Source organism: Glandiceps talaboti, chromosome 6 (genome assembly GCF_964340395.1).
Source record: "Glandiceps talaboti chromosome 6, keGlaTala1.1, whole genome shotgun sequence".
Taxonomy (NCBI): Eukaryota; Metazoa; Hemichordata; class Enteropneusta; family Spengelidae; genus Glandiceps; species Glandiceps talaboti.
Window position 1 is genome coordinate 9,233,918 of NC_135554.1, and position 25,408 is coordinate 9,259,325.

The 25,408-nt window shown below is 35.9% G+C and overlaps 1 protein-coding gene across 1 annotated transcript in view; it reads left to right on the top strand.

The window, feature by feature from the left end:
- Nucleotides 1–25,408, top strand: part of LOC144436932 (E3 ubiquitin-protein ligase rnf213-alpha-like) — a 55,132-nt gene that overhangs the window by 18,947 nt on the left and 10,777 nt on the right. Inside the window, exons 19-56 of the mRNA XM_078125800.1 lie at nt 48–207; nt 1,013–1,325; nt 1,647–1,780; nt 2,091–2,180; nt 2,677–2,826; nt 3,142–3,302; nt 3,895–4,117; nt 4,496–4,735; nt 4,940–5,115; nt 5,519–5,635; nt 6,574–6,742; nt 6,915–6,982; nt 7,522–7,675; nt 8,073–8,180; nt 8,541–8,626; nt 8,823–8,993; nt 9,093–9,234; nt 9,762–9,968; nt 10,602–10,720; nt 10,981–11,462; nt 11,939–12,382; nt 12,823–12,995; nt 14,781–15,023; nt 15,981–16,177; nt 16,690–16,792; nt 17,631–17,731; nt 18,163–18,339; nt 18,913–19,155; nt 19,597–19,714; nt 19,941–20,327; nt 20,744–20,884; nt 21,420–21,542; nt 21,761–21,862; nt 22,586–22,789; nt 23,057–23,129; nt 23,827–23,938; nt 24,342–24,498; nt 24,803–24,977. Of these exons, the coding sequence (XP_077981926.1) occupies nt 48–207; nt 1,013–1,325; nt 1,647–1,780; nt 2,091–2,180; nt 2,677–2,826; nt 3,142–3,302; nt 3,895–4,117; nt 4,496–4,735; nt 4,940–5,115; nt 5,519–5,635; nt 6,574–6,742; nt 6,915–6,982; nt 7,522–7,675; nt 8,073–8,180; nt 8,541–8,626; nt 8,823–8,993; nt 9,093–9,234; nt 9,762–9,968; nt 10,602–10,720; nt 10,981–11,462; nt 11,939–12,382; nt 12,823–12,995; nt 14,781–15,023; nt 15,981–16,177; nt 16,690–16,792; nt 17,631–17,731; nt 18,163–18,339; nt 18,913–19,155; nt 19,597–19,714; nt 19,941–20,327; nt 20,744–20,884; nt 21,420–21,542; nt 21,761–21,862; nt 22,586–22,789; nt 23,057–23,129; nt 23,827–23,938; nt 24,342–24,498; nt 24,803–24,977 (6,743 nt within the window). The remainder of the gene's footprint in view (nt 1–47; nt 208–1,012; nt 1,326–1,646; nt 1,781–2,090; nt 2,181–2,676; nt 2,827–3,141; nt 3,303–3,894; nt 4,118–4,495; nt 4,736–4,939; nt 5,116–5,518; nt 5,636–6,573; nt 6,743–6,914; nt 6,983–7,521; nt 7,676–8,072; nt 8,181–8,540; nt 8,627–8,822; nt 8,994–9,092; nt 9,235–9,761; nt 9,969–10,601; nt 10,721–10,980; nt 11,463–11,938; nt 12,383–12,822; nt 12,996–14,780; nt 15,024–15,980; nt 16,178–16,689; nt 16,793–17,630; nt 17,732–18,162; nt 18,340–18,912; nt 19,156–19,596; nt 19,715–19,940; nt 20,328–20,743; nt 20,885–21,419; nt 21,543–21,760; nt 21,863–22,585; nt 22,790–23,056; nt 23,130–23,826; nt 23,939–24,341; nt 24,499–24,802; nt 24,978–25,408) is intronic.

Here is a 25,408-nt window from a genome sequence, read left to right on the forward strand (position 1 = left end):
AGATTAGTGTGTCCTTTCATGACGTGACCCTACGTTTACCTCTGTAGATGCAACTTACCTGTAGTAATCATGGGTGAAACTGGATGTGGTAAAACAAGACTTGTCAGTTACCTTTGTTCATTGATGTCCCGTGAGGCAAACCAAGCTATAAATGTGGAAGAAGAAAGCGATGAGGAGAGACGGCCCGGGAATTTCATGGTTATGAAGGTACATATTATATTTAGAGGTTATAAGATACTGTCATATAAGTAGACTGCAGTTAATCTACTTATGAATGTCCATGCACGTTACAGCATTTCGCTTGTATTAAGTGAGAAACAGGATTTGCAGAGAATAGTTATCTCCCGTGTACAACACGCCCAGGTTTAAAGGATTTTTGTTGTTGGTGACCACTTGTAGTATAAGATCTACCGAGCTCTCCCCCGAAATTACGTAATGATATCCTTACAACTAAAGACACAGCACGCATACATATACACATACAATCACACACACTTATGTCCTCATACAAGTTATTTGAATTAAATTCCAGACTTAAAATTTCGAAATTTAGAGTAGTAACAACTTTGTCTAAAACTTGCTTAATTCCTTATATATGAATTTTATATAGAGAATGGGAAAGCATGATGTGTAAACGCAAATGGATTTTAGAGGGTGTTTAATAGTAAAATTGAAAAATTCCATGGTTGTAATCACGTGTAATCCCAAGGTATATTTTGGTTTGATCTCTTCTCTTATACAAAATTCTCTGTCTGTCCCTCATTGTTCGGTACAATGCAGCGGTCAGGTGTCCTTGCTTAACGGACTTGGAAACAAGGGACAGAAAGGGAAGTTTGGTACAAGCCTTAAGCCTAGAGAAGAGATCAAACCAAGATATACCTCGGGATTATGCATGATGATAACAAAACAACACAAATTTTGCATTTTGGTTCCTTAATAAACCATACAAACCAAAGATGCACATCACCATATCACTGAGCTTAAAGGAACTTCATTGATTTTTACATTGTAGGTTCATGGCGGAACTACAGCTAACGATATTGTGGAGACCGTAAAGACAGCCATGGAAAGGACAAGAATGATGGAAGAACACAATGTTGACACTGTCTTGTTTTTCGATGAAGCGAATACAACAGAATACCTAGGCCTATTCAAAGAGGTCATGTTTGATCGTTCATTATTTGGAGTCCCTCTGAAAACAGATAGCTTGAAATTTGTTGCTGCATGTAATCCTTTCAGGAAACATGGCGACAAGGCAATCAAATATCTCGAAGCTGCTGGTTTAGGTTTCCGAGTGACTGCAATGGATACTGAAGAAAAAATAGGTAATTGTTCCTTCAATCCTAGATATCAATGAATGTAATAAGTACTTAGTTATAGATAACATTATAAACTAAATAATTGCGATTTGAGAAGAAATAGTGCTCTCTTTGTCGCCTCTTGAATAGGGAGAGATCCAAGATCTTACAAGACTAACCTGGGAACAGCAATTCCATCTGTGATAATGAAGTAAAGTCTGAGAACGTGTGGTTCATATAAAACGTAAATTATTGTTGTTTAAAAAAACAACGGACTCGTTTATCTGCACAAGCATATGTAAACTCTAATTGTAAGATGCATTATATTTTACTTATTTTAAATTATAGGAGAGATTCCACTGCGTCATCTTGTCTACAGGGTACAGCCACTACCTCCGAGTCTTCTGGCCCTAGTATGGGATTTCGGGCAGCTATCAGACAATGTTGAGAAAACGTACATTGAAAGTATTGTCAGAAATAGGGTATGTATATTTAATGTATTAAAACTATTGTGTGTTAATATTGCTTAACTTATAAAGGCTTGTGTATAGGTCATGTTACTATGCAATTCGTCCTCATTTTTTTTACATTAGTGTATTTGGTATGACACATTTGTTCTTCAAGGATCAATTCTACAAACAGTTTATAAAAAAAACAGGCACTCTAGAAAGGTAGTGAGTATAAAACAATATACTTAGTTATCGTGTATTGAAATTGGAAACAACCAAGTGACCCATTAAAATAGAAAATAAGGAAATAAAAGTGACCCTTTGAATTGACATTTATTTGTAGGTGGTATTAAAAGACCAATACGCCCTAAAGGCAATTGAACTGCTGGTGTCCGTTGTGAAAAAATCCCAGGGATTCATGAAGAACCAAGATGTAAGTATATTGACTCTACATTAAAGTTGTGTCAAGGGATAATTCTAATGGTTTTTGTTGGTGGGTGGGGAGAGGGCGGCGGTGTGCTCTTTAAAAAGAAAATACAAAATCACCCATGTGTACAGACAAATCAAATAGGTCCGGTGTCAATAAGGAAAATGTATATCAAATTGATAACATAAAAAGATTGTAAGAACTGCAAACCTTAAATTGACGCACTGAAGTATTTTATTAATTACATTATGTTGTTCGTTGGCAAGTTTGAATAATCAACGGTTCTGTTTGGAGTATGACACCTTGCTTTCCTCAAAGAACAATGAGTGTGTGTGTGGGGGGGGTGGGGGTGGGATGGGTGTCATATTTAATCATCGAGTTCAAAACATTAAAAAAAATATGTTAATAACAAACTCTTCAAGCCATAGACTATCACCTAATTTAAATTTATTAACTATCGCCTAACCTCCAATTTGAATTCTCTGCTAATTCTCTCTGTTAGGAAGAGTGTAGATTTGTTAGTCTGCGAGATATCGAGAGGATAGTTTTGATCTATCAATGGTTGTATGACCATTATGAACTTTTCGAAAAGTTGATGGATGAAGAAGAAAAGCGAAAGAAAATGGTTACAACTGCCATTGGTGCAAATAAGGTATGTATGTATGTATGTATGTATGTATGTATGTATGTATGTATGTATGTATGTATGTATGTATGTATGTATGTATGTGTGTGTGTGTGTGTGTATTTATTTATTTATTTATTTATTTATTTATTTATTAATTTACGTATGTATGTTTGTATCTATCTATCTGTCTGTCTGCTGTCTGTCCACCCGCTCTTTCCGTGCGTGCGTGCGTGCATGGTTGTATAAAACATATTTATATGTAACTAAAACACTAAAAATCCCACATGTACGTGTACACGTGATGTATTCATACATACTTGGAATCTGTACATATTTCAGGAAGCCAAGAAAGTTCAAAGATGTACAGTATTGTCAGCTGGGATCTGTTATCATGCATGTCTTAGAAACCGAGAACGATATCGAAAATGTATCGCAAAGTGCTTTAAAGGGATATATGCACTTGCTGATGGCCAGATTTCAATCAACTATATAATTGACTGGTATGTATTTCGCATGCTATATTGCATTACAATTGTGTGTTTACTTATTTATCAGTATTAAACTTTTTCTCAAGATGTTAACACAGAATGTATCGAAGGAAAGGTTCCATATGCTTCTTTCAGTATCTGGGCCTTTATAATGAGTGACAAACTTTGTTATTACACATCTGTCAAACACAAAATACTGACTTTTGCATTCCAAGGAACACAATCTGTGCCAAGGTCAGTATCAGTCAGAACCTGAGATAGCAGACTGCATAATATCAGATTGGTAAACTACAAATTAAACTAAGCACAGATACATGCATAAAACAAAACCTTCCGACTTACCAAACACAATCGGGAGAGACCTATCTGTCTGTGTCCGGTCGGTTGCAGTTCATGGGTAAAAAAAATGGTTGATGTCAGCGGGTATCTGGTATCATGCAGATCTTACCAATCGAGAACGTTAGCGGAAATGTATCGCAAACTGTTTCACAATATACCACAATTCTCTCTGATTTGTATTTCTGAGACATTAGCTGAAACCTAGAACCTATATCTGATATAAGTGAGTTTGTTTATGCATATATATATCCTTTTTGTTTTTTAGCTGCCAAACAGTTTTCCTGAATTCCATTCCACTGAATGACAAGATCGCGAAAAACGAAGCACTCAAGGAAAATGTATTCATGCTGGCAATTTGTCTGCAATTACGCATTCCAATTTTTCTCGTCGGAAAACCAGGAAGTTCAAAATCTCTTTCTACCACAATTATCGACAATATGATGAAGGGAACAGCCTCTGCTTCGGAATTGCTAAAGCAGATGAAAGCGGTGAGTAGAATGAACTCAAATGATCTAAAAAAATGACTGCATATTTAGAGATTGCTTAGAATGTTCAAAATTTTTATGTGAATCAGGTTAGACTTTAGTGTTAAATGCTGTTCTATGCACAGCTAGATTGCCCTGTCATGTCACATATTTAATATTCTATGTTAACAAAATTCATTTCGTTAGTATTCTGTTGTTTGAACAAGTGTGATTTTGACAAAAATATATAAATTGTCCTTTTCCTTCAGTCTGATGAGGGCATGTCTTTTTTATGCACGCAACATTGCGTAATAATACGATTTGATAATTATTTGAGTTATATTGTTGAAACTTTTAAACATGCACTGTAGCTACATTTCGAAATTCATATATTATCCATAGATTCAGATGTGGTCATGTCAGTGTAGCCAACACTCCACCCCCGAAGACATAATTGAGACTTTTACGAACTGTGCAATCTATCAACGGGAACAAAGGAAAAAAGAAACGGCGAGGCTGGAACAATCTCTTCAAGGGCAAAATCGGACAGAGAAAATCAGCGATAGTAAAGATAAATACGTTGGTGTAGTGCTACTAGATGAGGTTGGTCTCGCAGAAGATTCGCCTCTGATGCCTCTTAAGGTATGTAGTCTATTTAAAAATCAACAACCAACACATTAATTCACTTGAATAAACTATTCATATGGTGATTGGAGTCATTGACGGAATGCAAAAGATTGCATGTCCGATTGGTAGTTCCTGTGCACCTCCACACTAGTGAAAGAAACTTTAATATCAAATGTGTAGTAATCTCACATTTCTATGTATTTATCTTTGTGTCGACAGACACTACACCCATTGTTGGAGAGTGGATCCATCGAAGACGAAGAGAATCCAAAACCATGGAAAAAGGTCGGATTCATTGGACTGTCTAACTGGGCTCTTGACCCAGCGAAAATGAATAGAGGGGTCTTCGTTGTGCGAGATGTACCAAGTTTAGAAGAACTCAAAATGAGTGCTCGGTTAGTGATTTATGACATTGTAGGATTTAGCTAGCAATATACAAAGATATACGACAATTTTCATTTCACGATAGACGTAAGAATGAGTTGTACACGTGACTAGCATTAAAGTTACATCAATGTTCAAATTACCATTTGCTTACTTTCGTTATCGCTACTGTTACTGAGAGTAGGTATGAAATAATCATGTAAGTACATTATAAAGAATGTAACTATACTATTAAAGTCGAATCTTTGAAGGAAAACACTTTCTCTGAGGTCTATAGTGGACACGTTAATTTATCATGATAATTGATAAAGTACCAAAATAGGTTTACTTGTATTGCGTCCTACCTATTCGGTCGTATATATTATTCGAGAGGCTATACTTTAATAAATTATCATACATTTTCTACCTTTTAAGTGGTATTTGTGCATCAACGTTTATGGAAAGTTTAATCGAACCCCTGTCCCTGGCCTACCTGAACGTTTTCCAAAAGTGTACAGATAGGGAATACTTCGGACTCAGAGATTTTTATTGGTAAGTACTATAATTTGAAACTTTATTATGCCAGAGGTACGCGTGTGTACGTCCGTGAGAAATAGTTGATGGTACACAGCGCACAATATAAATGTTGTAATGATTTAAATTTCAAATCATCTCTAAATAATGTGATGTAGGAAGTAACATGAGTTTATTCCAACCCTTGAATGTCAAGTCATTACAACGTTTTTAGCTATGGCTCATCATCAGTGTAAGGGCTGTATTCACATTTACTCTGTATTACATAAGGCAACGATGTTCACCCATGAGTTAATATATTGTTGATTGTATGTCGCCGATAACCTTTTCTGCTTGTGTTTATATTATTCCAGTTGATGTGATTGAAACCATGGAACATCGATTACAAATGTTTCTCTACTGATGCAATATTTATACATCTACTGTAATATTTGCGATCTCTGATGAATTTCTCTTAAGAGTTGAAAGTTATTGCCCAATGTAATCTTCCAGAAATATCACATGCAGAGTGAACGAAACCAAGGGCGGGGGTGGGGCTTTTATCAATCAAAAATAAGTGTTTAGCATAGACAATTGTTGGTTCTTTTGTAATATAAACACATATTTGTCTATCATGGAAGAAACACTACAGTATTTGTTTCAGGCACGTGTCACATATTACCCAGCACCCACCGTGCTTCATTCAGCTGACATATGCAAACAAGAGGCAGACAAACGTCATGCGATAAAAATATACGTATTCCTAAAAGCCGAAATACAGATTGAAGTAGAGTTAAAATATCAAGTCTCGAATTTAACATCGCCTCTGAAAGTGATGACAATTCCACTTCAGGTTCAAATTCCTTAATCTAATAGAATCTTCTGTATGAAGAAACACTGTTTCAAAATTACCTTTTACAACTGTACAACGGTTGTGTTTTTCATCTATGTACGGCCAAATGATTAATTCTGCGAAGCCTTGTAAAGATGGTATCTCAGCTGAGCGGTACAAAGTCAAGAAACCTAACTTGGAATGAGTTAAGACTCTGTATAGTTCGCAACTTTGGAGGACATGAAACGATTAATGTTGACGAATTCCAGGACACGTGTGAACATCTTTGTCATGCGGAAGATGAAACAGAAGGGGTAAGTACTACATAAACATGATACCATACAGATTAATGATGTGGATAAAGTTCATGTTTTATAATCATAGCGACACTTGAAACTAGATAATTTCTTGAATGTTGCACCACAAGCTGTCCATACATTCTCACGTCTTTACATCAGTATTTGATAGGTGTAAATCCATTTACAGATGACAGAGAATATCTTTACTCCCACTGAGCTGATTACATCAAACCTGAGCATCAGAGGCTCCACAGGGTAAGTTTGTTACAACAGCAGAGTTAATCATTATTGTTACACTTGAATGTTCCTATTTATATTAAACTGTTCACAGTACTTACTATATATACTGAGTCTCCTTTAATGCGCATTGGCCAGGCCAAGCCCAAAAGTAATGTAATGTAATTGTGGTCGAAGATATATCAAAAAGAATATAGTGCAATGGTGTCAAACGTGACAATGAAGATCTTGATACCAGATGAATGACATTTCGAAGGTATGAAGAACAGACATATAAACGCCAACAATTACTGTGGAAGTGGAGGTTTCTATAGCTTACAATTAAGGCTGACAGACCATAGTGTAGTGTAGTTTGGTGATACCCGTTCATGACCTATGATCGATAAGCTTTTCTTATCAACCACACGGCAATTACCAAACCGATTGTTTGAAGCAGTATTTTAGGATTAGACTAACAGTATTTGTAGTAGTCTCGAGGAAACCCGTGAGGTTTAAATGCATATATTTTGTATGACGTAAGAATGTTAATGCGCGCATTCCACTTTTTGATCCCATAGTGACACCCGTTATCTCCTGCTTATCACGAAAAACGCCGCTGCACACAACATTGTAATGGGAATGACAGGAACTGATAAAGAACCGTTTTTTAAACTTGATGAGACACTTATCATTTACGGAAGTCGGTTTGAGAATGACCAGGAGTACACAAAGGTAGAACGATGTGATCAACTCTTAAGAAATTCAGATGTTAGGACATTTAATATTGATATATCCAAATACAAGACTATCACTTCTGGAATAAAACAAAGTTCTTAGCTTTTTCCGGTTACCTACTAAAGAGTTAATAACCATATCGACCAACGTTCACAATTTTCAGTACACCGCATTCATGACACTCAGTAGACATAACTTTGTAGGGTTACTTATTTACATATACTTACAATAAGGGAAGGGATATATCTCTTGTTTGTTGTATTTTGTGGGATTCTAATACTATCGTTTCATCTAAAAGCAAAACAACCAGGCCGAGTCGTTTAATTCTTCATCTTTAGTGTGTCTTATATTTGTTAATCATTATCATTTTGAATATTTCCACATGGCTGTGTAGGTTTGCAGAGATATTCGACGTATCAAGGTGTGCATGGAAATTGGCCAACCTGTCATCCTCATCAATGCTGAATACCTGTATGAATCACTGTATGACACGATGAATCAGGTAAGGTGACAACATCACTAAAACAACAACAACAACAACAACAACAACAACAACAACAACAACAACAACGACGACGACGACGACGACGACGACGACAACAACAACAGTAGCAGCAGCAGCAACAACAACAACAACAACAACAACAACAACAACAACAAGATAACGTCTAATTTGTTTGAAAATGTATAGTTGTTCACAAATATGTTCAAATCGTGGAAAACGATGGAAGGTAGCTTGTTTACTCCCAACAGAGATGGAGACAACAAAAAGATAGACACGGACGAAGGAAAAAAGAAAAGTAAGCTAGGAACTGATGTCAAACATGCACTTAATTGTAATATTCCCTTTTTGTTGTTGTAGTACTACCTAGAGATTGGAGACCTGAGATTCGTCAATATTGGATTAGGCACATCACGTTTCAAAGCTCTCGTGCATAGAGATTTCAGGTAACAATTTGAAGTTCAAGTTTATCTTTCAGGAAATGAGTACGGACATTTACATGAACTATATATCATTTGTTACAGAGGTGGTTTGTGATTTTAATCATTCGTTCTTCAACAATGTACATCGACTTTTAGTTTGAAAATATAATTCAGTGCATTGACTGCAATAATGTTTAGCATCACTCTTTTTTCGAAATAGGTTGTTGGTAATAGCTGAACGGGAAGCTGTGCAGAAATATCCAATTCCTCTCATCAACAGACTAGAGAAACACTACATCGTCATGAAGGACGTTTTGACAATGTTTGAGCGGGAAATAGTTGACGAACTGGAAAATTGGATCAACGATTTCACAGTAATACAACATCAAAGGTAATTTGACTTTGATATGTATGTGTGTGTGTGTGTGTGTGTGTGTGTGTGTGTGTGTGTGTGTTACAGAATTACATAGACTCTATTTTTAATCTACAGGAAAGGAACTAAGGTTTTCCAGCCTAAAGATGTATTCATTGGCTACCATGGAGATGCAGTGTCTTCAATAGTCCATGACGAGTGTGCAAATACACAGACTGGGCTTGATTTTGAATCAGCTGTAGATGAAGAACAGACAAAGGTATCTATCCAGTTTTGGTTATTAAAGCCATGTACTTAGTAGATTTTGACAAAGCTAATATTGTATTGTATTTATTTCTTGAAATGGTTTAACAATTATGTCAAATGAGTCATTTTTGATTCTAACCAAAGATGCATATATGTTATACAGCAGCCAAGAACCCTCTTTGTTCGCTGGGTTGATGTCCCCTTATCAACACACAATAATGAAATATCGACCAGAAAGCTGTAATTTACTATGCTTTGAGTGTCCAGAAAAGTCATTATCTTCAGTAATGCATTGTACAATCTCTCTAAAATAGAAAGCTAGCATTTGTCGAATGTGGGTGTCCTTGTGGGAAGTTACCTCAGTTAAAAGATTCACCTCACCACACACGAACATACACACAGATACACGCAGACACATATACATTGATTCACAGAGAGACACATACAGATGAACACTCACCCTTACACAAAACCAACCAATTATTGATATTAAACCGTCTACCAGATATAATAACTATATAGTTCTATTACCTTTTCTAGACGAAGATCATGAATATTGTGAAATCAAAACTCATTCAGTCATGCACTCCAGATTCAATTGTCCGCTTACAATACGCAGAAATAGAAGCGCAAGAGGCAAACGAAATAACAGAAGTGTATTTCCAGAACAAGTGTCACTCATCTCTATCCCACTGTCTTGAACATTTCGTATTCGAAGGAGAAGATCAGACTGGAATGCTCATTCAGGTATTTTTTGTTATCCTATAATCTGTAACCTTGCATCCTCTTTATGTATCTTACACGAGTCATAACAGGACAGGATTAGCATTTTATGTATATCTGTCGTCTGATGATCGCAGCGTAGGACACTGTGTAACGGCTCCTCTGTATCTTGCTTGATACTGTTATATATATATATATATATATATATATATATATATATATATATATATATATATATATATATATATATATATACATGTATTTGCATGTGTATAATGTATTCTGTATTTGTGTATGTACTCATGAGTGTTCATGTACACGTATGTGTGTGTGTTTAGATTTGTACCTAGTATGTTCTTTTTGATGAAGTTAGTTAATCTTAAGCTTGAAACAGCTATGCAGCATAAATGTATGGTCATCTTTCTGGAGGATAAATCTCAACATTCTGTCAATACTTTATGTCAAATTTAGGTATAGATATATATGTATGCAGTAAAATTCTTGCCTACTCCATTCGTCCATTTACAATCAATCGTTTAAGTAACAAACGGAAGGTAAACGTACATAAACCTGGCTCAAACATTTAAGTATGGGATGATTGGTTGTTATTACAACATGTATTTCACAAACTAGTTATGTGTTTTGTATTATTTTCAGATTTCAACTCACGGCAAGTTACTTGTAGACATGTCTGATCTCGATACAACTATCAACTCGGTGTATCTAATTAATCTTCAACAGTTTACATCGGAACAGAAATTCAGGGAGTTGTTAGCGTATGTATTTATCTACATTCATCGACACCTTTAGCATTTTGTGTACAAATACGTCGATTTACCATCACATGTACGGAGAGATCACATGGCTAATGTTTATGGATCAGATGTTGCTGGATCTATACGCTTGCGTTAATTTCGCGGAATAATGTTAACAGTCGTACAATGTTCATCGTCGTGCAATGTTTGTCAAAGTCATTATTTTAAAATCCTACAAATGGTCAGTTCAATTGTGAACATATATTTTTTCTTTCCCCCAGGGACTTCTATTCAAGGAAAACTGTCAGTCAAAGGACAAGGACAAACCAGACGCAGCTGTTAATCTTGCAGTGTTCCTACACAACAAGGAATGTCGAGCTCGTACCATTTGTGAGGTTTCTCATCACTGACGAACGTCGCAAATATAACAGCCACAACTCGCATCTTGTACTCGTAGTTCAACAACCGCGATTCAGAGCTGGAAATTTCCTTGGTTTCCAGGGAAGCCCTTGGACCTGTGTACACATCGATGATATCAGATGTCCCACCACACAATCTCCAGAAATACCCTTGCTACTATCGTCGCATATTGGAGCGCTATTCGAAAATGGCACCTTAGACATAACATCCATACTAAAGATGTGCGTTCATGAAGCAATGGCGCTGATTGATTGGTATGATGAAACATCAATTCAAGCACATTACCAGTCCAACAACAGTCTTACAACGAAATACATTATTATTCTTTTGGATTTGTTGGAAAGTAAGGACTACTAATTACAGATTTCTTGTTATTTAATTGTAATTATAATTATAATGTACTCCAGTTGTCATGTCAACTGAAGAATGCGCATTACCACATCAACAGTAATGTTTCTGCTGAAAATAAGTATTCACGCCTCCAATCTTCAAGAACTTCAAATTTAAATTAGTGAAAATGAATATCAACTGTTCCCATCAAGAAATTATGCATTTGAGTATAGTTTCGAGCTGTGACATTACACAGTATCCACTGTTCTAGATGTTGTATTTCAATACCGTGTACAATACCATAGAATACATCACAGTTGAGTGAGTGAGTGAGTGAGTGGGTGACGGCGACCGAGCACGATTATTTTGCATGTTATATTCATTCGTGTACCATATTTGCATTCTCACAAGCAATACATAAACAAGTTCAAAATACATATCACACGAATATGAATATTTCCGTATCACGTATATCACATCTTATTTCAGGACATGTACCATTCACTGAATGTCTAGGAGCAAGAGTTACATTATTACTCAATGAAACATGGACGGCATCTGACTGGGCGACCGAAGAAGCTTTACGGGTCGAATGTTTACAAGAAGGTGGAACATTTAGACGAACTTTGGTTCTGAAGATATGCCGCCTCGTTACACCAGTCCTATCTGAGGTGCTAGCCTACGTGATGAGAAACAACAGCCTCGACCTACTTCACCAATCATCAGAAAATAATTGGATCGACAACCTTTTGATTGGTCTGTTCAAAGACCCAAGTTTGACGCCAATCGTTAAAAGCTGGGATGTAAAAAGGTTTTCGCTTCAAATAGAAAGTAGTGAGAATGAATGGAAAGTGCCATTTTCATTCCTGATACACGATTCATTGGAGAGTAACTTACATTTGAAGTTGAAGACCGACGTTCAACTAATGGATGGTAAGTAACTATAAACGTATGATTGGGACATTTGTATCAAGAAGGTCTAATAATCATGGTCGTATATAATCAATGTTAATCAAGTTGTGGTTTAATAGTGTAAAATGTATGCCACCATATGACTATGCACGTAGTAGGATTGTCTTGTTGATGCATAGGTAAGTAGATGGCTGAGTAAGTGAATAGGTGAAGGAGTGAGTAAGCTGTTATGTGAACATTTACTGAGTGGGTATGTTCGTTGGTGGTTCATTAAGCCATGCGATGAATTGGTTCAACTACCCTAGTCAGTATTTCCTTGATTTTGCCTTTCTTAGAGTATTCCCTGAAATACAAAAATATACATTGCATGAACAAATGACATATATCAATACCGATGCTGAAAACAATTAAATCAATATTGCAAATATATAGACCACGTCCAATTGTATTTCATTCATCAGGTGATGATATCAGAACTGAAAGGTTTGGTCAACAGCTGTGGGCATCAATCGAGAAAGAAGCTCTCGGAAAGCTGATCAAGTTTTCTGTAAGAGGAGACCGGAAGACCTTCTTTGATCATTATTTACATGACTTTGTACTAATGAAAAACAAATGGACGCCAGAGGAAATGGTTGTGAGTAATCAATAACATTATTTATAGCAATAAATTTGAAACACATATTCTTTTTTTTCAGGTATACGTGAAGTCTATGATCGAGAGACGTATTAATTTTTAGCACAACTGAACTGAGGTTCAGTAGTGCTATAGGGATCGCCCGGCGTCTGTCTGTCTGTCTGTCTGTCTGTCTGTCTGTCTGTCTGTCTGTCTGTCTGTGTCTGTCTGTCTGTCTGTCTGTCTGTCTGTGTGTGTGTGTGTGTGTAAACAACTTAAACTCAAAACTACTGAACCGATTGCCATGATATTTGGTGGGTCCATTACCTTGGGTGTCTAGTTGGGAAATTGTTCAAATCAAAATGATCGCATCACAGATGTGTGATTTGGGTCAAAAAATGTGATTTTTGGTCAAAAAACTTAAACTCAGAAACTACTGGGCAGATTGGTGCGAAATTTGGTGGGAACATTCTTAAGGGGATGTAAAGTAAGATTTGTCCATGACGGGATGATTCCATCAGTGATATGCAAATTAGGGCTAAAAATGTGTCTTTTTGGTTAAAAATCTATAATTCCAAAACTACTGAGCAGATTGGGCTGAAATTTAGTGGGAATGTATCTAGGGATGTATGGACAAAGAAATATTAAGGATACCATGATTCCATGAGTGATATGCAAATTAGGTGTAAAAATGTTCATTTTTGGTCAAAAACTTATATCTCAAAAAGTACTTGGTCACCGAGTCTGAAACTTGGTGAGATGTTTCTGCATGTTATTCTTAAACAACATTTTGATAAAATTGGCCCTAGCAACCATGACCACGCCCTTAGCAACAACCAAATGGCAGTATATTTTGGTCAAATAACAAAATCATATGGTAGGCAAATGAATAAACATTCAAAAAATGTATGCAAATACCGTAGCAACCATGACCACGCCCATAACAACAGCCAAACGGTCGTGTATTTCACAAAGATAACAACAGGGATTAATAGACAATTGAATAAACGTTCAAAAAATGTATGTAAATTTGCCTAGCAACAAGACCACGCCCATAGCAACAGCCAAATAATCATGTATATTGCAAAGATAACAACAGGAACAGAAAGACAAATGAATAAACATTCAAAAAATGTATGCAAATGTGCCTAGCAACAAGACCACGCCCATAGCAACAGCCAAATGATCACATATATTGCAAAGATAACAAAGGGGATTAATAGACAATTGAATAAACATTCAAAAAAATGTATGTAAATATGCCTAGCAACAAGACCACGCCCATAGCAACAGCCAAATAATCACATATATTGCAAAGATAACAACAGGAATAGAAGACAAATGAATAAACATTCAAAAAATGTATGCAAGTGTGCCTAGCAACAAGGCCACGCCCATAGCAACAGCCAAATGATCACATATATTGTGAAGATAACAATGGAGATTAATAGACAATTGAATAAACATTCAAAAAATGTATGTAAATATGCCTAGCAACAAGACCACATCCATAGCAACAGCCAAATGATAGCATATATCGTAAAGATAGCAACATGGTTGGATAGGCAACTGGATAGTCATTCACCAAATGAACACTTATTGTTCGCATGTTAGCATTTTTAAAAACTGTATAGTTGTGCTACAACGCCATTGGCGGTATTTTTTATAATCAGTACGATGATGTGAGTCCTTTCACATTTAAATACATTTCTGTTAAACTTTCACATCGTTAATCTTCTAATACATCGCTTGTAACTGGACTACTAAAGATTCCCTGCAAACGCCTTAGATTTCTTTTTTTTATAGTTCGTGAAAGAAGCCATCATGGCCGCAGTAAATGAAATAAGGATTGAACATGAAGAAAAGGTGAAACACCTTGGAAGGGAAGCAGATCCAGATGACTATCACAATATTGCTGATATCCATGTAGTGTACAACAACGTCAAATCCAGACTACAAAGCTTCACCGAACTTATTCATAAAGTTCCACATTTACTTCAGAAACGCGAGTTTCTTGATAACCTGCAGGCAGACCAAAAGGATGAAATGGTAAGTAAATTAGGCTCTAATTTAGAGCTTTATTGTATATAAGACATATGTTACTCACAAAGTTTGCTATGGACTATAGTGTTTCCATTTTTACCACGTAATACCATGATGAACCCTATAATACACACACTCCAATCAAGTGTCTAATTCCATGTTACCAGAGGGTGACCTTTCACATATAGGGTGGATTGCTCTAAAGTTTCACAGGGGTGATTCTGTGGGGGTTACGTGAAATAGTGTGAACAATACTATAAACCCCTCTCTAAAATCATAGTCAAATTATACATGTAGCGGTGCTATATTTGGCCAACAATTAATCCTGTACACATAATTGAGTGGACCAGTTTGAAATTTGGTTGGTGATGTTTTTGGCAATCTAGCGGCTGAAGTGTTCAACATAAGATGATCCAATACATCGTTGATGTATACATAAGTCTAATTGTGGGAAATTTGATAAACAACGTGAAAACATTTCACGTATGAGGCTGGAAATTGACTAGGCCGTTCTAGGGATAAATGACGGAAAAAATGGTTCAAGACATTTCCTTACACCTATTCAACCATGTCTACACCACTAGCAACATCAAAATGCAAGTATCTGTTGACAATGAAATAACGACAAGGAAAATACAAGAACAAACATTAGTGTGCACAGCAACCATGACGACGCTGACAGCAACGACCAATTAATAGAGCATGTTACTAACGTTACGAGAGTGATGGATATCAACCGACCGAATGTGAATGACATCCTATCAGTGAAGTCCTAGAAAAACTTCACCTATCACCTAGACTACTACACGAACTTCACTGTTGATCGCATTAGCAGTCAAACCATGTACCAGTGAAACGCAAATTGCGAGTCGCTTTAATGTATCTCTGATTATTTCTGAATGTTAGTAGATGTTTTTCAGTCTTCCATTGGTATAATTATGTCTTTACCACACTCTTCTTAAGATCATAGATGCTGCTGCAGTATTCCATGCCTTGGATATTGTTGAACCTAAAACACGAGATTTGACAAAAGAAGAGACGAGACAAAATTGGTTATATAGCATTCTACCTTGTGTAAGGATGGTTACAACACAAGTTGTTTCGCTTCTTGATAGTGGACACTGTGGTGCTATCAGTCAGGAACTCATCAAAAAATGCAGGTAAGGCAATGCAATCATTTCTGATCTCTTAAAGTGACCATATGAATGAGGATTGGGTATTTATTTTATATTTTTAATTTTATATTTGTGAAACAACACATGTCAAGTCCTTGCTTGTAAATCAATAAACTGCAAAAGATTAATAAACGTGTAAAATATTTATTATTGTACATACCACATTTTAGATATCTTTAGCTTTTTTTCACTGTCACTTGATTTGCAAACGGATGTTGTCAAACAACATTGATTTTTCAAGTGCAAAGCCATGATAACATTGTTTTATAAATTAAAAATCCGAAATAGATACCAAATCTCATCCATATGGCCACTTTAATGCTAGTGACATCAATCGCATCTTAGAAGAGTTCTGTTTATCAGAGTTTGTAAATATTATCCTTGCAGCATCTTCAAAATAATTTATGAAAGTTGTGACGTTCACCTTGTCATTAATTTTCATGCGTCAAATCTGTCTTGCATGTTAAGACATGTATTCTTTTATATGCTTAATTCAGATTAAAATGGAACACACTCCATGTGATATACCTATTTGTTCAGCAAGTGTATTCAGCCCAACCAGACCCGAAAGACCTGAAATTTGCCTTCACTTATTGCAAGGTAAAGAATGTATAAAAACCAATATGGTGTTTTGACTACTTTGTAGGTAGAAATTAATCAATGGTGAACCAAAGACTAGATTCTCGTTGGTCACAATACTTCCGTAACAGTTGGTGAGGTATACAAGAAGTAAATGAAGACAATTGAGTGATTTAGAAGTCGACAAACACAATATGCAGACTGTATTGTTATAGGATAGGCTAAAATGACATTGTTTCTCTCTGGAACGTGATTTTAAAATGTAACCAAAATACTTTGATACGAAAATCTAAAGGGAAATGGAAGTAAATTGTCATATTGTGATCTTTTTGCATAACCAAAATGTTTAGGGTCGGCGGCTTAAGCGCTATTTTTGTATTGGGCCTAATTGAAAGAATGTGTAATATTCCGCAGAGCATGTCATGAATTGATTGTGTAAATGGGTAATATTATCAGATTATGCAAAGTACAGATTTCTAAAAGTTTGAAATCATTGATAATTGTCTTTACTTTTCGAGCATAGATGATATGAAAGACATAGAGTCAAATATGTATTATGAAAAATTTTATAACTCAAAATATCAAAGAATTTTTTATGATGGTTGTGTTTAATATATATTTTGATACGACTATGTGGTTGTCATAATGTTTGTAGTGATACATTGAAAGCGAAAATGACGACATCGCATTACTTTATCTGAAAGGTCATTTAGTAAATCAAATGTTACATGGCATCAACTCTGCACCTTATCGCTGTTTCACTCATTACCGATATAACAACAATATAATGCTGTTATGAAAGATTAGGGCGAACGGGGTAAGACACGAGTTTGATTAATTTATTTGCATTCATCATCAGGTCCTGAAGGCTGAAAAGGAGAAGACCAATGCATGGCACATGGAAAAGATCCAGGAACTCTTGAAGACATGTGTGAAAAACGCAGCCTACCGTTACTTTGCGTAAAATAATTTTAGTTTGTTTTTCTTTAATTTTTTTCGCAGTGTTTTTGTAAATGATAGTTAATGTGAGCTAGAATTGAACAGCTTCTTGATACTATCTCAAATAGTTCCAACACAAACTAAATTATCATAATTATTTTCATCGAAATGTTTCAAATGTCTACAAAACAGTAAAGCAGATTTATTTACGTGCGTTGCCATCTATTCAATAAAAAATCGAACTTAGCGTTTAATACAACACTCATGAAGGACAAGCTTTTTGTACATACTTTGGTAGCCTAAAGCTAGGAACTTATGCTCAGCTCACACACGTCTCCATTGTCGAAGAAAGTCTTGGGAATGAACATTTATCCAGGCCACTTCCTTAAATCTCAAAGCATGTTGTTATTTAAATGGATATTTTTTTCATATCAATGATTTGTCTTTTACAGGAAAGGAGTAGCCAACTGCGCCCAAGGTAAACATGACTTAGATGAACCAGTTGGTCTTTCGTGTGGCCATCTATGTTGCAGCCAATGCTTTGATGTAATACGAGAAATTGGCAAGTGTCCTATTTGTGAAACTGTGCTTCCCGAAGATACAGAGGCAATTGTAAATATCCAGTCGAGGTAAGGGCATCAATTAATTGTTACATTGCCTATATTTTAAAGTGCAGTGCCTTTATTGTACACCCTATGCCCTGAAACGTGCCTAAACGTACAAATACAGGAATCTTGGCTAACTGTTATTACTTTAAGATTATCATTACTTCAACAAGGTGGTGGTGAAACATGTCAATGCAATCAACACTCGGCAGTGAACTTTCTGTGACATGTTTGGTTTGAACACGTATTATTATTACATTATAATAAAGACAGTTACAGTGTTACAGATATAATGGGAGGCGTTCAACATTAAGGGGATTGGTAATTCTCTTTACATTTGTTATGAACGGAAGTGATCATCACTGGTATTTTGAGGCCTTATTAGTGTCAACGAGAATACCTTTAGCGCAACAACACAGATACAATGAATAAACCTGTATGATTTTTAAAGATGTCTTGTTAACATATTATCATATACCTCTCAGCAACCACACACACATTTATACAGATCTAGGTTTAGGTAGAGACCAACATTATTCATGTTAATGCTGAACATGGTTATTATCAACTTGTCTTGCCTTTTTTGGTATCCGATAGGGAATCAACCCAGAAGTACTACATGTACCGAAGGCGATGCAATATGTTCTTCCTGGATATGGTTTCTACGTTTTACCTTAAAGCTGATAGTAAGCCAGAGGAAGGCGTTATTAGGAAATTATTCGGCTACATAAAAGCAGAAGAAGGATCAACTACTGGCAACATTTCATTTTTGGAAGGTTCTGATGTAGACGCAACACCAGTTGTAAGATCATTTCTACTTCGATTGGTTTTGCAATACGGGTAATTATGTTGTTGTTTTAATTGATTTCTTCTATACTCGAGTTTGATTTTACATCTGTGAATCTGATAAAAATACCATTGCATAGAGATAATTTTGAAATGCGGTCTATCATTGCCACACACTGCATACCTAATGACTTGGCGAATTGTGGACGGAAAAGACGAGTAGAAACAATGTAAAATCGGAATGCCCCTGGTTTAGCAGTTACGTTCGTATGCATATGATACCGCGAGAAATTACAACTGCACTGATGAATGCATTTGTCTGTAACAACACGGTTTAACGCATTTTTGTCAAAGTTATTGACATTGACATTAATAACATCCTTGATGTTTTGGACTCAGTTCCTGTGTTTACATTCAACAGAACCTTGAGGAAAATTCAACGAGTAAAACGTTTTGTTTTAGGTGTGATTAATTTAGTTATCATTTACCTCCTAGTACCGAAAACGACGACGTCAAGACATGGTTACAGCAGTACCTAGATGAGTACTTGAAAGTCTGCGGAACTATTCGCAGTAGAGTTGACTTGCTTGTATTGTACACTCAGTGTGTTGAGGTAGGTCAACCTTCCAAACAAAGTCATAAAGAGTAATAATTGGAGATATGCTGCAAGAGATATGCATTCCTAAAATATTGTAATTTGCAATTGCAAAAGGAACATTACCCTCTTTTTAAAAAAATGACAGGATAAATCTTAAGTTAAAAGTGAGTGTTTATGTTTTGAGCAAATCATACAAATATTTGCTGTTAATGCAGAATTCATTGTTTTGATTGCTATCTAGGACTATCTGTCGAGACAACAACATGTAGAGGTGAAGCTGAAAAATGCTCTACGAGCTTTAACGAGAATCATTACAAGCACAGAAATGGAAACAGACAGTGACCTATCCAATACTCAAGTACAGGGGCTACACGATATTGCATGCGTCAAGTCAGGCATAGCTCTCTTGGCAGATTCTGTCTACAACATCCATGAAAAACAACAACTTCAACAAGTTCCCGAAAGGATGCTACCTTTCTCAAGTGAAATGACAGGGCTCATTGAAACAGATGCAGTTGGTGCCAGTACCTTCTTAATTAAGTACTTGTGTCGAACATACAGTTTAGATGTGCTTGATGTAACATTGAGGGACAAAACATCACAGCATATGGTACCAACGTGTCTACAGGTACAGTAATGTGGCAGGGTTTATGAAATGTAACAAAGTGCAAATATTGATGCTTCGTTATAACATCCTGGATCTGTGATATCTAACATTCGTTTCTCATTCAACAAAGGCTTACTAATTCCAGGAGTATTATATATTATAGGCAAATCAATGCAGGAACGGTTGAGACATTAGAAACACCTTGATGATATTGGATAATTTCATCTGGTATATACTATACCTGTAGCAGTGAGTGAGTGAGTGAGTGAGTGAGTGAGTGAGTGAGTGAGTGAGTGAATGAGATGAGAATTTTCTTTCCATACGCCTACTGTGTATTTTAACTTGTTATTTTGGATAGGAACTAATCAAAAGTATTTTTCTAACCCTTATTGTTTGAGTAAATACATTAAAGTGGAGTTTTCTGAAATTTATTCCAGCCACATCAGGTGGATGACAAAATGTCCAGATTTGATTTCTTATTGGTCACCGGCAACACCTACAAATCAATTCGAGACATATTCAATACAGTGGAGAGAGGAAATACCGACTATACAGAATTATGTCATCGAATGACGACGGTAATTATATTTTCAGTATTCTATAAAATAGTGTTGACTTAGACAATGTATAATGGTCACCTTATCTTTGTGTTATGCCAACAAAATAATCCTTTTAAATGGCCATATGGATGAGGATTGGGTATTTATTTTGGAGTTTTCCTTTATAACACAGTTTTATCATGGCTTCCTACTTGAAAAAATCAATATGAAACAATATTGAATAAGTTAGTGTTTGTAACTCAATACATTGCAAAAAGCTAACAATGTGTAAAATGTTTGTTATTGTACGTACAAGAACAAACATTTAAGACATTTACCATGATTTTGCAATTTACAAACCAGGACTTAGCATATGTTATTTCATGTTGATTTCTCACGTAGGAAGTCATGCTAAAATTGTTTTATAAATTAATAATCCAAAACATATACCCAATTCTAATCCATATTGCCATTCATACTTGTGACTAGAATTGCAAACCGCTGATAATATGGTGTGAAAATCTGCAAAACTGGTAGTGTTAATGATAATTACGGAAATATCATATCCTTATAGGCTTTAGAAGCAGGAAACCAAGATGATTGTGACTCGCCAGGGATGTCTTTTGTAGCTTTCCTACTTGCATTATATCACGAAGTTACTCTGACATATGAAGATGGAGATAGCATCGATGAGGAGGTAAGAAAATGCACTTGTTAATCTTGATTACTCCAACGGCATTTAAACAATCTTAACTGATATCCACTAATATGCCACGTTTCATTTAAAGCAATACAAGCAAACTGTATTTTCATTCCATGATCCACTCTAAGAGAAATACCAGAAATGTGGAAATAATATTGTCTGAAAGAGCAGTATAGTAAGTGGTCTCGTATCACCATTTCTATGTTATGTAGGTTATCGCGGTTTATGAAGAATCGGTCAATCAAATGTTTGACGAAGAGGAGGAAGAATCGCTGCCGAATCTATTCCCACCAGTGGGAATCGACTTTCAAAGGGTAAGTGTCGGTTACTATCTCTCTTAGTAATGTCTAACAGAATGTGTATTACTTGTTCAGGCATAAACGCTCAATTTCTTCTTTAATCCGGGTATGTCAATCATGTCTGCGTGCGTTGTCTGCGTGCGATGTCTGCGTGCGTGCGTGCGTGCACGCACGCACGTGTGTACACACGCACGCACGCACGTTGGCGATTTATTTGAAATACACGTGTACATAGATACATTACTCCTTTATGACAGTTATGCCCTCCTGGACCTTTGATGCCAGATATATACATCTATCCATCCATCCGTCCGTGCGTGCGTGCGTAATTGCATGCGTACGTGTATGTACGTACATACATACATACATACATACATACATACATACATACATACATACATATATACATACATACATACATACATACATACATACATACATACATACATACATACATGCATGCATGCATGCATGCATACATACATACATACATACATACATACATACATACATACATACATACATACATTCATATATATATATGTCAATTATGTCCCGCTTAAACATTGTCAAAATGTCCTCCATGACGACATACGACTGCAGTTTAAACAAGTAAACGTTTAATTGTTGTCAAGTCTTTTTAGGAGATGTTTGTATTATAAATACGTTTATACGTAAATAGGTTTCCATATACTCACGTCCCAGTACTTATATTGACAAACTTCCTTTCTTCATTAGATGAAAAGTCTTGCTCTCAATTTATTGAGAAATTTGCAAGGATGCCCAGAAGATTTCATGACGTTAACGTCCGTAAAGGTGACACAAAGTGACCATCATTTTATAACGCTACTGGTACATGTGTTGGCTGTAGTTGTTGCCTCTGAAAAGAATGAAGCCCTGGAATTCTTTGCGGCATTAGTCGATGATCCAGCCAATATGAAGGTATTCAACAATATGATTTTTTTTTATATAGCCAACAGTGTGTTCAAATATTTTGTAACTAAATTCAGCCCGTTATGCACAAATACCATACAAATGATAAAAGAATACAGTTTTGGAAATACGGTACTGTATGTAATTTGTGTGTGTGCGCACGCACACACACACCCATGTACATACATACATACATACATACATACATACATACATACATACATACATCGCTATTGACTATAGCTTAGAATTTTATCTATAACAACCTATTTTCAGGACGCCTTTCTTCCCACAATGCCTGATAACGACACGAGACAGGAACAAACACAGCTAGAGGGATCCTGGTATCGTAAGTATAATGTTTTCAAAAGGAGAGCATTGAATGAGTTTCCATCCAGTAAAGCATCTGAGAATGATCTTTTTTCATCAATGATGTTTTATGTCTGATTTGGTTTTCCAAAAACAAAATATAATACGATTTCATAATAGCTGAGTAGTATTATTTGAGACATTCTTGAAAGTGTCTACACCTTGTTCAGTAAGCAGACTTCGGTGAACGTCTACTACTTTTGAGTTAATGGAACACTTAACATTATATATTCCGAAAATCAACATGCTTTATCTAACTCAGAGCAGACTTCAATGTTTAAATGAAGACAAAATTACAAACGCCAATTATTGTAATAATGCAGTGATATTGTCTGTCTGTCTGTCTGTCTGTCTGTCTGTCTGTCTGTCTGTCTGTCTGTCTGTCCGTCCGTCCGTCCGTCCGTCCGTCCGTCCGTCCGTCTGTCCGTCCGTCCGTCCGTCTGTTTGTTTGTCCGTCCGTCCATTCTTACCTCAATAAATGGCTGTATTTTTATTTTCAGTGAGGAAAAGATCAAACAGGAAGTCCAATATTTTAGCCTCACTGTATCGTCAATCTTATTTCATGAAATTCCAAGGGCTTTTCAAGGTGTATAGTAATTTATTTTGGTATGTTCACATTTGGGTCTGTTACCTATTGTATTTGAATAGTAATATTATAAATTCATCGTTGAATCTAGGCTGTTCAGTAGGCCATCCCTACTTCCGTGAAGCACAGAAGGACAGTAAACAAAGATCATGTCCACAATGTGGCGTGTATGCAGACTCAACGAAGGACAGTTTACTGCAAAGGTAAATGACACAATTATTACTATACATTACATAGTGTCATATGTCTTTCAATCGAACTTGTTAAGAAAAACGATGATGATGATGATGATGATGATGATGATGATGATGATGATGATGATACAACCATATAGTAATCAAATATGTAATATGTGCAATCTTACCAAAGCTTCAGAGTGAAGGGGACATGATGTAACAAAACAGTCACCATGGCATTTATCGATTAAGAAAATACACGTATGTGTCGTGGCATAATTCCATCTACCTACATGTATCTAGTAGTTTCCTGTGTAATAACTTGTGCCTTGTCGTAGTCTTTCATTGTGACATACTTGCATTATAAATGTTGTCATTAAAATACATTTTCTGTTGTAATATATTAATTTCATTACCTTGATTAATTCAGCGCTGCACGACATCTAAAAGGTCATATACTTGGAAGGCCAGAGGATAGAAGGGGCGAGACGCCTTTCCCATTGAGAGATATTCACCATATATCTGTTGCTGTAATCCGACTTGTGACTCATGCTTGTATGCTTCTAGGTTGCATTGATCACACCGAGGTAGATAATTTATTAAAATCAATCCATATCTATGCCAAGTACCTTCTGGTTAAATGTTGCGTTAACAAGTGACAGGAAGAAAGGATTTTTACAATGATGAAAAAAAAATGTTTATTTACAACAGTTAACATACTCTCATACGTGGTGGAAATATTTTAATTGTTTACATACATAAATTAGGACATGTGTTTTATATTTGGTTTATATTGTCAATTTGAAAGTGAATTTGAAAGTAAAGAGTATTCCAAAGTGTGAACATGCTACACACCTGGCGTTTAACTTGAATATTGTGATTCCTTTTAAGGACATCATCGACATGATAAATGGTAGGGCTGATGATCTTGACGTCACGGAGTTTCTATTTGGACACATGCGGGAAGATATACATCTCTTGTCAAAGGCTCTTGGTAGTAGTCACGACGAAGCATTTATTATAGTGCACATGTTTCTGACAGAAATGAGTAAAGCTTCTGAGATAGGTAATTTATTACATTGAAATATATATATATATATATATATCAGTCAGAGAGAGAGAGAGAGAGAGAGAGAGAGAGAGAGAGAGAGAGAGAGAGAGAGAGAGAGAGAGAGAGAGAGAGAGAGAGAGAGAGAGAGAGAGAGAGAGAGTGTGTGTGTGTGTGTAAATGGTAAGGTAAATTTCATTGTGTACATGTAAGTATACTTGCAATATGCCACGTAGTTCATAACACATGCTTCGAAGAAAGGATATTGCGTCTGTACTTACAACGAAATGTGTCACTACATACACATCAGAAAGTTAAAAGTTGTGTATGATTAATTGAAAAATAATGATACACTTTGAACTTTGGTATACAACCTCTAGTTACTTTGAACACATAGGCTTAGTCATTATATACATCTGATTTTACATACTGTCAGGGTGAAATCAAGT